At 40.0% G+C, this 13,233-nt stretch overlaps 1 protein-coding gene across 6 annotated transcripts in view; it reads right to left on the bottom strand.

Annotated features, from left to right (window-relative positions):
• SLIT3 (slit guidance ligand 3) overlaps window positions 1-13,233 on the bottom strand; it is a 526,297-nt gene that overhangs the window by 467,659 nt on the left and 45,405 nt on the right. For 2 of the 6 annotated variants that reach the window (XM_015293583.4, NM_001396121.1), the window contains exons 1-2: window positions 7,296-7,522; window positions 6,691-6,940 (exon numbers count right to left, since the gene is read on the bottom strand). The exons of 2 other annotated variants lie outside the window; for them this stretch is intronic. In XM_015293583.4, the coding sequence (XP_015149069.2) occupies window positions 6,691-6,872 (182 nt within the window). In that variant the 5' untranslated portion in view covers window positions 6,873-6,940; window positions 7,296-7,522. Of the gene's footprint in view, window positions 1-6,690; window positions 6,941-7,057; window positions 7,523-13,233 lie in introns of those variants that run through there. 2 more of the 6 variants (XM_015293584.4, XM_015293585.4) reach the window with 2 other exon arrangements.

The following is a 13,233-nucleotide window of genomic DNA, read 5'->3' as shown; positions in this document are numbered from 1 at the left end:
GAATCAACAACAATGAACAGAAGCTTCCTGTCATCCAAGGAGCAAAAAAGCAAACAAGCTACTTGCTACAAATTTATCTCAAAGAATTCATTAGAGAATGGTGCACAGAATTTACCCCCACCATGATAACATTTGCTGAACAAGACTGCTTACTCATCTACACATCCCTGTAACGTGAACACATGGATGTAGTCACCAGAGGAATTGTCATATATTACTTCTAGTCATTCTACCATTTTTCTTCATATAGTTTTACCATTTGAAGTTAACATTAGTTCCTCCCCTCAGTTATCTTGACTCCTGCCCTCATCTGAAGCTAGAAACTCGCTTTGTCCCAACTTGACAATGACAAAACATTGCTTTGTCTTGCAGGGCTGGAAATTAAGATGAAAAAGGAAAAGAGAGCTCCCTCTTAGGGAGTCGTTCAACAAGAAGACAGAGGATGTATGCGTTGGCTCCTGCAGCTGTCATCTTCATGACAAAACCAGGAAGCTAACTCTACTTAAAGTTAATACACGTCCTGCTAGTGATGGAGAAGCAGTCTCGCACACAGGCAGACTTTTTCCCCAGGTACTGAAAGGCATTCAACACTGCACTACTAAAATTCTTTACCTGACCCAAATCTGTAATTGACGAGAGCAAAGAAAAAAGGACTTAAGAGGTACTAGGCTACTTAGGAAGAACGTTCCACAGTCTCTGCCAAAGATTAACACAACATGTGAGATGATTCAGTAGTTGTAGTATTAGGTGACATAGTCATGTTTATGTCCAGCAACTAACCTTCTCAGAACTTTCAAAGTTCCAAGCTTTCTTAGTAAAGAAGAATCAGCCATTTAATCACGAATTTGTTATAATGTAACATCTTAGGAGACGGCAGGCACTTTTGAAGATAGCAGGCTGCACAACTTGCAGTTGACATTCATTCCAAACTGGATTTAATTAAGTCACTTCAAAAATTTAGTTATATGTTGTCAGTTCAAATTCAGAGAAGAAAGTAAATAAGGAAACAATAAAAGGATAAAGGAAAAGAGAATTTATTGAGGGGAAAATTTGTTTTTCAGATTTAAAAAATAAATACGCAAATGACATTGTTTTGTTTGCTTGAAATATTACTTGAATGATCACTACAGTCCTCAGTCAGATGTCAAAGAAAGCTCAATTCAAGTTCAGTCCTCAGGAAAATACCTTGAAAATTACAAGACTTCAGCAGGCACCACATGAAAAATACAAACAGGAGCACAATCGTGAATAGGAAAGGATGCTGACACAAAACAGCAAAACTGTTTTCCATTCATCCCTAGTGGATAAAGTGTAAGTCAAGAGAAATGCAATATTTAAGTGATAGCTTCCATTCTCCATAGCTATGAAGGTCAAAAGACATTACTTCTAAGTTGATTGCTGGGATAAACAGTGTACAGCACAGGGATTTTTATACAGATAACTGTAAAAATAAGAGTATTAGGATTTATTTATTTTCAGTATAATTATCCGTATAGATATGTGAGCTACACTGATTTTGGCACACACTTGACTGCCAAATACATAAAGTCCAGAAAAAAAGCAACATACATTGTCTGTACTTCAGGACTACCTAAAAATAAGATAGCTATTCATTTAAGGGGAAATTCTCCGTTCATTTAATTCTTTTGTGTGAATCAATGCTTCACAACAAAAGTAAGAGCATAAGAAAGCAAGTAGTTTCATTTATTAGAAGAATACACAAGCAAGTAATTTGATCCTCTTCAACTTCAGAGTCTTAACCAAATTTGTACAACCTACAGACAACATGATGATGGCCTTTATTCCATTATTTGCTTACGTAGCTACCAGAATTGTAACAGCTACTTTCATGCTCCTTCCTGTTTTCATCGCTTCAAGACAACATAACAAATATAATAGTGCAAGACTCTGAGCCAGCATAGCCGGACACATTCAGTCAAACACAGTGTTAAGTTATTAAAGGGAAATTAGCCAAATTAAATTTAGTAGCTCAGTCAAGTTTCCCCATGATCAGTACCTTTGACTCTTCAAAGCCAAAGTCACATAAGACTATTTATTGCTACATTATCTAGAGAGAAAGAAAGACCTCATGCAGAGTTTTGGAGACAAATACTACAGAAACAAGTGGTAATCCTTAGTGGGAAGAATCCTGAAAAAAACATAATACGATCGTAAGAGTCAGTATTATTTGTATGCATTTAACATCACATTCTACAATAATTTGACAGCATTCAAGACAGTAGTTAAGATTCAATTCAGAGACAAAAATGGAAGTTGTAGACATTATAAACCAACGCAACTTCAGCAGCTACATGCACCTAGGCCAAAAACACCATAATAATATATTTGTATAACAAACCCCAAACCACATGAAAACTCTATAGCAAGCAGATGACTAAGCTTCTAAATTGCACCTAAATGTGGACATGCTCAATTTAGCTACTCAAGCAAAGCACAGAACTGATTAGTCCTGCAAGCTTTAGCAATTCAGAAAGGTAAAGAACCCTCCAAATTATAAGAGAAAACAAAATAAAAAACAAAATAAAATATAGCAAGAGCTATATATTAAACCAGATTATAAGCCATCAAGTATAAATTGATCAACAAATCAACATGGCTAAATTCCTGAATTCTGACATACAGACAGATACAATGTGCTGCTAACAGGGAGAGAACAAGACATTAATCAAACGAAAAATGCAAAGGCATAACTTTCATACTCAAACAGAGACTATATACTGACCCGTAAGACCGTAATTTCTGTGTGTTACCTTGTTCCTTTCAGAGCTGAAGAATACAGTAACCATCACCGAGGTAGCTTTGATCTACATTTACACCATTTCAAACTAAACTTGACTATCAGCATTATTAAGCGTTACAGAAAATGACAAGTATAATATTTTACATTTACAGAAAACATTTCTACTGAAGAAAACCACAAATACAGAATCACAAAAGTACTGAAGTATTACTAAGCAAACTCTGATGAAAGAATTCTGTTGAAGCAGGAGCCCTAAGGAACAGTTCAGAAAGATAAAAGATAGAAATATATCCATAAAAATCTTGAATATTCTTAAATTCAAAACTCTGAACTTCTGCCTTAATTATTTGTAGAGAACACCTTATCAGTTTAACAGCTTGGCTAAAACAATCCCTGTGCCCACCCCTAAAAGTTAGCTCTAATCCTGTTGGTAGGACGTTAAGTTACTTGACAAATTGGGAATGGATCAGTAACTACTATCAAGCCCAAAAGTCAGGTATATTACTATTGCACTTAGACATACACATCTTGGACCTAATCTCATGCACATCTCTTCATTCATGAGTTGTGGGCTATAATGGGGATTCCTTCTCTAGGAAGAATGTAAATGAGGTTTATTCTTCGGAAATGTAAAGTATTTGTTTCACCATATCCAGACAGAATATTTCTGAACCAGTCACACACAAACATTTCCCTCTCTTTTTAGCTCTTCATGAGAACCAACTTAGCAAAAACTTCAGTCTACACCAGACAATTAGAAGACTAGCACAGAACATAATAACAAGGTAAAATGCAGCACAAACCTAACACTACTTGCTATAATCGTAAAGCTACCATTAAAGATGAAACTGTATAAGGAAAATTTTAGGCTACTCATATGGCCATTTCTGTGATTATTGGTTAATCTGTGAATTCCCCTGAAGACAGAAATCACAGGTACAACTCTTTATAGAAATTGCATCTTCAAAGCACTAAAAAGAAAATAATACTAGAAAAAGCATGTGTCATGTTTACTATGAAAAATGACTAATAAAAGCTCTGGTAATGTTTGTTTATTGTAATATCAGAAGATGTTGAGAAGTTCTATTAAATAAACTAGTAAAGAAGAGATGTTTTCCCCCTAAAAGATTTTATCATCTTTTCTTAGTGTTACATTTGCAGTTTTCCTTGGGTTTCATATTGATGCAAATTTATATAATATTTAACTTGACTCCTGTAGCCAAAACATTCTGTAACATTTATACAAATATAACTCCCTACAAGCTTAGTGGCAAAATAATGTGATGCTGTTAGATCTCTCATTAATTAAGGCAAAAAGTTTCCAACTTAAACCAGCAGGTAGATTTTTTTTTTTTTTTAGCTCAAAACTGTGTAGAAGGAAGATGACATTTTCATACGCTGACTACAAAAATCTGCTGGGAAAATAATACATAGCATCTTTTTGACGACCACTGGACACACAAACATTTTTCCAAGATAAAAATTACCTGTCCCTATTTATCTCAAAATGACAAAAACTGCTTACAAGTTGAACAAACCAGTTAAAGACTAAACATCAACCCACTGTTTCATCATAGGCACAGAGCTATGAAGAAAAGAAGGCCCTCCGATACACCCGGTGGTTGACTGACATTTCACTTAAGAGGAAGGGAATAAGGTCTTTCCCTTTACTGATCAGATTAGAAAATTCAAGTTAGTTCAATGGCTAACTTTAAAAGTTAGATTTAAAAGATTTGAAAGAAGTTACACAAGCTTTAAACAACTGCTGTAATGAAGACAACAGTGAACAGTATTAAAAAAAAAAAAAAACAACAGTGAAATGCCCATGGCAGACTGAGAGAATAAGTGAAGAAGTACATAAAACTAAAGAACGCATTATTATGGGATCCTCTGTGTTATTTCCACCATATTTTAGTCATCAAATGCTCCAATAATACACTGTTTTCAAAATAAACTAAGAAGCTGTAACACAGCTATAAAGCATATTCATCGGTAGAGCATCTCTAAGGTTGAAGATTCATATTGTGAAATAGCTACCATTGTTCATCATGCAGCCATCAATCTAAAACTTAAACCTGTAAGCTACACCAAAAATTACCAGAACTAATAACACAGTGATTACATGCGCTTTCATTCTTTTTAAAGTTGAACATACCAAGATCAAGAAACTTACTCTTTCAGCCTGGCTTCTTACAAAAGGCAAGGGAAGCCAACATCTCTATTGAAGTACATTCTCACAAAGGAAACCTAGTAACAAAGTGAACTCAGCCTCCCTAAAACCTAGGCAGTAATAAATCACTATATTGCTCTTCAAATGCTTCTCAGGTGGCAAGCTAACCATGCATTTGTGAATCATTTTAACCTGAAATCTAAATGTTTTATTCCAGCCCTTAATTCTTAAACTCAACACATCCCACAGATGAAGGATACCAGTATTCGTGTTATCACACAGCTACACCTACCCTTGCTGGCTCACTATACTACCAGGTCGGGAGGGGTGTTTTTCAGTTGGCTTGAGAGTTTTGTTTGTTTATCGGTGCCCAGATTGCCAGGTTGCCAATTTTAGAAAGTACATCGTTTCATGCACAGAAGTAAAGCTTTCAGTAACAGACATCTGAAAACTATTGTTCAAGCAGCTGGGGTTAAAAAGAAGGCTGATACAGCTACAGAACATTAAAGATGGTGGAATAGTCTAGTAAAAGGTCTCCCAGCACTATAAAACGAATTTAGAAACATTCAAGGATGTTATAAAATTTCATTCTGGGACAGAACTTAGATTTTAAAAGGCCTCTATACATGAAAGCTTGGTCTCCTTAGTAACCTCATTTAGCTTTCTTAGGGAAAAACTGCTTGAGAGTTTGAAGTTTCCCCAAACTCTATGATCCAGAAGGAAAGAAAATAGGAAGTCAAGCCAATCAATCTGCAGTTTTTGCCAATGAGTTTAAACACTTCAAGTTGTCAGTTAATCCACGTAAGGCACAACTAACTGCAATTCTCCTAGAGTAATCAGTGGAGATCAGCACAGGGCCATGCAGAAGCTCTGTTTAACATTCCATTCTGGACATCTTGTATTGGGTATTCTCTGAAATTAGCCATGTGCTATGCATTAGGCAGCATCAAGAGATGCTGTCCTCTGCACCGAGTCAGTGTCAAAACCGTATCAGAGGTCCGAAGTTAGCTTTCGGCTTTCCCCTTAGGAACTTGCTAAGTAAAAAGAGTCAACTAAAAAAACCCTTATGAAGTTATAATACAGAAGATATACTCCACACATATTCAGAACGTTCTCCTGTACTGAAAGTGGAAGCATCTCACTGTATTAAACTATCATAAACCCTGAAGCAGATTAAAAACTAAACAACAAGCTTCCTTCCCCATAACACCAACTTAGGCAACTTAAGACAGAAATTAGAGACCGCTTTAATGTGACTTCTTATCCATTTGCATTAGTTTATGTCAGTAGTCGATTTTTCCATGGTGACGAAGTCACCACGCTAGGAAAACTAAGCAAGGAGAAACTGCCACCAGCCACCAGGTGAAGATACCCAGGTTTCCAATTGCATTTTAAATTGGTGTTCACATTGACAATGATTATCTCCTGAGAACATTCCATACAGAGTTCTAAGCAAGTTAGAAGCAAGTCAATGCAAAATCAAATCAACAAGACCCCCATCTGCTAGTACGATCTGGAAAACACCATGAAGCTCCAAAAATGCCTTTTTTTTTTTTTTTTTTTTTTTTTTTAAGTGAGGGCAGCAGCAGGATACCTGTAACTTCTGAAAAGCTCCTCCCCTTCCCCCTGAAAACATTAATTCGTGTTTCATTACTTAAGCTGCTGTTACAATGTACTCCATACTGATAGGCAGGTGTTGAGAAATTCATGCCAGATGTTTCTATAAGTACTTGAGGAGCCCTTAACGTTTACTACTTACAGTCTCTCAGCATTCCTGGGAATATCCCTCGGTACAGTTTTGAGTCCTAGTCCATGACAATCCACGTTGGAAGCAATGCACGTACATTTATGCGGGCAGCCTCCAACAGGCATCCAACTCACGGAGCTCCAAAAGCCCAAGATCATTCCAAGGCACAGAAACTCACTTCTTCCACCAGACATGATTTCTCGATCACTCCAGCGGATATAAAAGTGTGTGAGAGCAGCCAGCCCTTCAAGATGAAATGCCTCTACGAAGAAAGGAAAAAAAAAAAAAAAAAAGAAAAGAAAAGAAAAAAGAAAAAAAAGGCTCTTAGTACAGCCCATGGGAACCCACCACTGCCATCATCGCCGGAGCACCAGCAAACCTTCAAAGGAGCCTGAAAGGGTTACATTAGGTGGAAGAAGGTGGGGGATTGCCTTTCGGGCTCAGGTTTCCTTCTGTTATCTACGAGCGGTACCAGAAGGCAGATAGTTTAACAGAGCTCGAGCCAGATGCGTCTTCAGATGAAAGAGAAACCGGGAGCGAAGATAAATACACACAAAACATCCATCAGAAGCGGCGGCAATCTCCCAAGCAGCCTCCTCCGCTCTGCATCGCCCCACCTGGGCCGGGCAGGTGACCCGCGGAGGCGCTGGGCGGCAACTCAAAGCTCCGCGAGCTCCTCAGGCGCTGCCCGTCGCCGCTCGGCTGCTGCCGCCGTGGGCCGGCACCCGCGCGCTGACGGCCGGCGGAGCCGGGACCGGGAGGCGGCGAGGGGCGGACGAGTGGCGGCGGCGCTCCCACCCGCGGCGCTGCCGCGCCCGCCCGCCGCTCTCCATTCACTGGGCATGGCAGCCGGGCGAGCGCCCGCGGCACGGTGCCACCCCTCCCCCCTCCCAAAATATCAGCCGCCGCGCCCATTGGCTGTGCGGCGTCTGACGTCACCCAAACGCCGAACTTTTGGAGCGGAGGGAGGGCGAAAGTTTGGGGCCGCTCCGCGCGGCGGTGAGGGGACTCGGGGGGACCCCCGGCCGCGTCTGCGCCCCGGGACGCGGCTCCCAGCGCTCCCCGCCCGGTTCGGGTTTCGGAGAGTAACGCGCGGGCTGCGGCACGAACAAGCCGGCTCCTGCCGAAGCGGTCTCAAGTTTCCCTCCGGGGGGAACCGGCCGCCTTTTGTTCGGGCCGTGCGCACTCCCCGAGTACCCTCTGGCGGTGGGAACCGGCCCGGCCCCGCTCACCCCGAGCTGCCCCCTCCCGGGAGCGCCCATGCGCCGCGGGCTACGAATTCACCGAGAGGGCGGACGGCAGGGAAATCTGCTCTAAATCGGAGGAAGCGGAATGCATCCACGTGACAGCTGTGTGCTGGTCTGATGTTGGTTGGAGCTCCGAACATTTTATCTGAAGTTTATTAAAAAATGTGCCAAACACAAGACGCCGTGGAAATGTTTAAATATTTAGAGATGACTTGGAAAATGGAGAGGCCTGAGGGAGACGCAAGTACGGCATCTTTTTAAGTTTAAGCCAAGTCAAAAGATAATTAATTAAGATGAAGAGCAAAGCTGGCATACGCATGACATGAAAAAAAGTGTTTCAGAATACACAGTCCCTTACTCGGCACACCTGAAGATCATGCAGAAGGCACACTGATGCACAACACATTGTTCGTTGAGCTGATGCACACAGAAAATGTGTTCTGTGTCTACATCACAAAGTCTTGGTCCATGAGTATGGACTCAAGATTCTAGTCCTCTGTGTAGGGAAGTTTTCTTTCCACCTGTCCAACAAGGAGCCTGACAAGCACTGCCCTTGAAACTGCCACAGACACCTCCAACAAAGACTGGACAGTGCTACATTATGTTGGGGGTGTGTTTCCCAGTTTGTGCTCAAAATGTGTTTTTCTACAAACTAAATTTTAAGTGGAAAAGCTTCCAGGAAAAAAAAAACCCAAACACTAAGATAGCCACCCTAAGACATGGATTCCAACATGCACACCTAAACTGTTTGTTGGTTTCTGGCTACATTTGCCTCACTGGGAATTCTGACATTTATAACCATGTGAGGTGTTCCTGCTCACCTCGATAGCCAGTTTTACCCTTAACTGTGAATTGCCACCTCCACAGCCAGCAGGGCAGCTACTTGTCTACTGCCCTCTCCAACATTTGACACTATAGAGCATTTCCCAGTAAAGACCAATTTGCCAACAGCACACGTAAGATCACAGATTAATTTTCACCTCTCCTTTTCTGGTCTTTGACAAAGCAAAGAAGAAATAGATCGTTTTGCACATGTTTTAGTAAATTATTTGGCTGCTTTTTTTTCCCCCCTACAGAACCCATTTTGATCAAGGCTTACACCTGAACTGCTTACATGACTAGACTCAAAACTCATTTAAGCAGTCCTTATATAGCAGTATCCAACAGAAGAAGGCTCAGTGACAAGTCACACAAGGTTTGAAAATGTACAGACTCAGCTGTCACCCCTTTAAGAGGCTGCTTTACGCTACTTCATAAAAGATTAGAAAATGCTGTTCTCCCACCTCTCTCAAATCTACAAGAGGAAAAGGTTTGGGAAGGCGTACGTAACTTCATCTGGATTCCCAAATAAACTTTTGCTTTCCTGGAGTAGAGTGAACAAAGATCACTTTAACCTCCCGCATTAACAGACCAATTGAAGAGTAACGCCTAGCAAACCCCTCTCCAGCCTCACCATACCAGGGGCAGCAACAATAACTATAGGAGCTTGAACCACACTCCTCCCCTTTACCCTCTTGAGAGGGCAAAAGCACAGCCAGCTCCAGGCATGTCACTGACACTCATCGCTATCTATTCTGAGGCAAGCGCCCTCCATCAAGCGTTAGTTCAAGAGATCAGCTCTTGAACACAGAACAGCTGGTTCAGCCAGATGACAGAAATTACACTGCTTAGCAAGACAAAGTACTCTGAAAGCTCTGGTGTCTCCTCCACACAGACTGAAGGTATACATCCTTAGTTCGCTCAAGCAGTGAAAATACTTTCGTTGGAAACTAACTTGCCTTGGCAGCCAGGCAACATCATTCCAAAGAAAGATTTCCTGCTCTGTTTAACTAGCAAACCTCTTTCTAGCTATGGTCTTATGGAGAGTCATACATCCCTCGCATCCGGATGGACATATGGGAGTTGCTGGATACTAATTATTAATACAGCCATGGACAATGGAAGCATGACTGTCCTATGCAATACTTATTTTTGAAGTTACTCTAATATTCAGCTCTGCAGGACTTCAAATTCTAAGAAATGCTGAAAAACTCCCTGAATTGTCTTCTCACTATCATCCACAGCAATCAGCGTATTCCATGCTTCACTGTTTCTCACAACAAAATCATCCTGAATAGAAAGGTGCACCAGACAAAATAGCAGAAAGCAAGCTGAACTGAAAGCCAAGCCTAATCTTCAAATATATTTCATTGTTATAAAAACTGAGGCATGTTTACATTCCAGTTAAAACAGCTCTTAGAGGAGACAGTCACATATTATCAAGTCACACCACAGAGAAGCAGAGTGTTGGCTCTGCTGTTTTCCTTTCACGTATCTACTATGGCTTCCTGATCTTGGCAACTGCTACAAGCTGGCAAACAAGTCACTTCATCTCTTAGTACATCGTTGGCACAGGGTATGGCATGCGTTACACAAAAAAAGCACAAAACAATACAGATAATGGAATATTTACTGAATATGGATCTATAAAATGTCTCCTATTTGACCCTGTTTTGTATTTATACTAAGTTAAAAATATTTAAGTTCTTTTTATGAAGCTATCTAAAGATGGACAGTTTTCATACATACTTTTTCCCAAGCATTTGAAATGATCAACATTTTCATACATGCAAAACACCTCACCAACAAAGGCTATCAAAGGTGTGCTGCCTACCCAGCAGGAATTTAAATCTTGCCTGCTGCTTCTGCAATATGAAATACAGCCCTTACTCTTAGAAAATGAGTAGTTTGACATATCTAGAACATCTTTACACCAGTTAGGAAACTGACTATTCAACACATGAAAATAAATAGATTACTAAAAGAAAAAAGAACTAAGCAAGAAAAAAAAAAAACAGTGGTTTTCTTCTTCTAAGATGGAAGAACTTTTACTGAACAGCTGTTCAGATTACATTCACATTCAAGTGGTGCTGTCACCTCAGCTGCTTCCCTTCAACCTGCCATCCATAACTGAGACTCCATGACTACCCCTCCCCTCCTTGCAGAAGAACCTTTAATGCCATTTATGGGCTAGAGGAAGAGCACTGAGTTCTGGGAACAGTGGAAAGGCACAGTGAACAAAACCAGAAGATTGTGGCAGCTACTTGGAGAGAGGAAGTAAGAGAAAAATCACTTCTCCAGGCAATTTTGACATTTCAGTACTTTCACTAAATACACAAGCACTAACAGTGTTTTAAAGTTAATTTCAAGACATGCTACATAATGTCATATTTCTTGTCAGGCACGTTCTGGATATATATGCAAGTGCACACACTGTAGAGCAAGTGTGACACGTCTGAGAAACACGGCATTTACTGCATTTGCTTTGTGCTTGTGGCTTTCACGTATGTAGTAAACCTGATGCCTCCCAAATGCTGTTTATTCCATGCATAATAGTGCATCTAGAAGCCTGGCAAAACTGTAGCAGGGCCCATTCTGCTGGCTGAAGTCCTGAAATCTGAAAGTTTATGAGCAAAAAAAATAAGACTGGTTGAAGAAATCCAAGCATACGGTACTCTGGCTCAGGCAACAGAAGTCCATACTCATACTGCAGAACTGCTTGCACAACAGACAGAAGTCTCTACAACCACCAGCAGTAAACTGGAAGAGGGGAGAGGAAATCAGTAATTCTGATCACTTCAAAATAATGGAGGCCTGAATCTTATCATTTAACTGACAAGGCTCCCTGAACAGCTTGAAGAGGAGCTCTTTAGCACATCCACCACTGAGGAGAATACTTTGCCAAGGGATCAAGCTGATGTGTGCATTTTAAAGATGCTAAGTTCAAATTCCACCTAATTTAAAGTCACTGATGCAATCATTTGGGAAGCAATGACATATACCAAGTTATATAAAGTATCTCAGTACATTGCCTAAAAAGGACATAAAGCTAACACTTGACAACCCTGTCAATGGTAAGGAATTTGAACTTGATTTTTACTAGAAACTAGAAATAGATCATAGGTTTAACATGACTGATGGCAATACTGTGGCTTTTTTTTTTTTCCTGGGAAAATAACATCAAAGTACTCAGTTTTGCTCTTCATATCCAATGCACAAACTACGAGACACCTATTTTAAAGGCAAACATAGGATTTCAGAGCTGCTACCCTAAACAGAGCCTAAATTGTGTCATGATGCCCTCTTGTGGCTGTTGAGCTCCCGGAGGGTCCTGAACAGACACTGCAGCCTCGTGAATGTCCCGTGCGCAAATCTTAAGCTGAAGGCTTCATCGTCTACAGCACGTAGCTCATTTCAAGAGGTTAAATACTTTTTGAACCTGTGATTTTTAAAAATACATATGCAAAAAATGTCAAAGTTATGGCTGAAAACAATAGCAGGGAGATATTGTCCAGGTTACAGCCGTTCACCATATCAGTTGATGCCTAATTTAATGCCCATTTCACAGGAAAAAATAAGCACTAAGTTCTAAACATTAGCTTTTAGATAGATAACTAAAAAGCAATGTTTTCTTTGTTGAGAACAAGCTAGGATAAGCAAAGTATATTTCTACTGGTGCCTTTGGTTTTAAATATCACGTTTGAAGATCATGCTTGAAAAAGTACTACCTGCTTTTAATACAGTCAAGCTACAAAACAAAAGCAATCCTCAGGTCTAACACACAGTCTACTGCTTGGCATGAAACAACACTTATTTGTTTATTATTAACAAGTTATTGTTATTATTATAACAAGTTATTGTTATTATTAACAAGTCTAGCAACTGAAGTTAGCCTTACATTCCCCTCAAACAGAATAAAAAACCTCAAGATTACCAATCTGCACACCTTTACTCACAAACTCATTCCTATTCTGCTATGGGAATGAGGAAGATCAGTCCATGCAAGAAAGCTTATGTTGCTATTTCACCTGGAATTCTATAATTCACTGCACAGTGTGCAAAGAGAGCAGCAACTTGGAGCAGCAAAGAATTTAAACAAAACTTCTACCACTAACATTGGGGATCTCATTGATAATAACAATGCTGAAGACAATGAATGAACGTTAATAAATCATACATTTTCTATCTTGATAAGATTCAGAGATGGTATTTCAATTGTTCTTGAAATTTAGAATTCGTTTGTTCTCTCAATTCTAATAGCAGATGACTTGGTTTTATACTTGTTCCTAATCTACTGCTGCTCTGCTAGTTAAAGTCAAACTGGGAAGCAGCAGAAAGACAACTGGCTAACATCAAGTATGGATCACGCCTCCACACCATTTTAAATGCGTTCAAGAATTTAAAATTACAGTTTACGAAGAAAAGAAAAGTAGTAGTTCCACTAGGTTCTGAAAATTAAATTAGGTTCTGCTGTACTAGATTTTTCTCA

This window comes from Gallus gallus, chromosome 13, assembly GCF_016699485.2.
Source record: "Gallus gallus isolate bGalGal1 chromosome 13, bGalGal1.mat.broiler.GRCg7b, whole genome shotgun sequence".
Taxonomy (NCBI): domain Eukaryota; kingdom Metazoa; phylum Chordata; class Aves; order Galliformes; family Phasianidae; genus Gallus; species Gallus gallus.
Note: the sequence above shows the minus strand (reverse complement) of the source record. Positions and strands in the feature narration are given on the sequence as shown.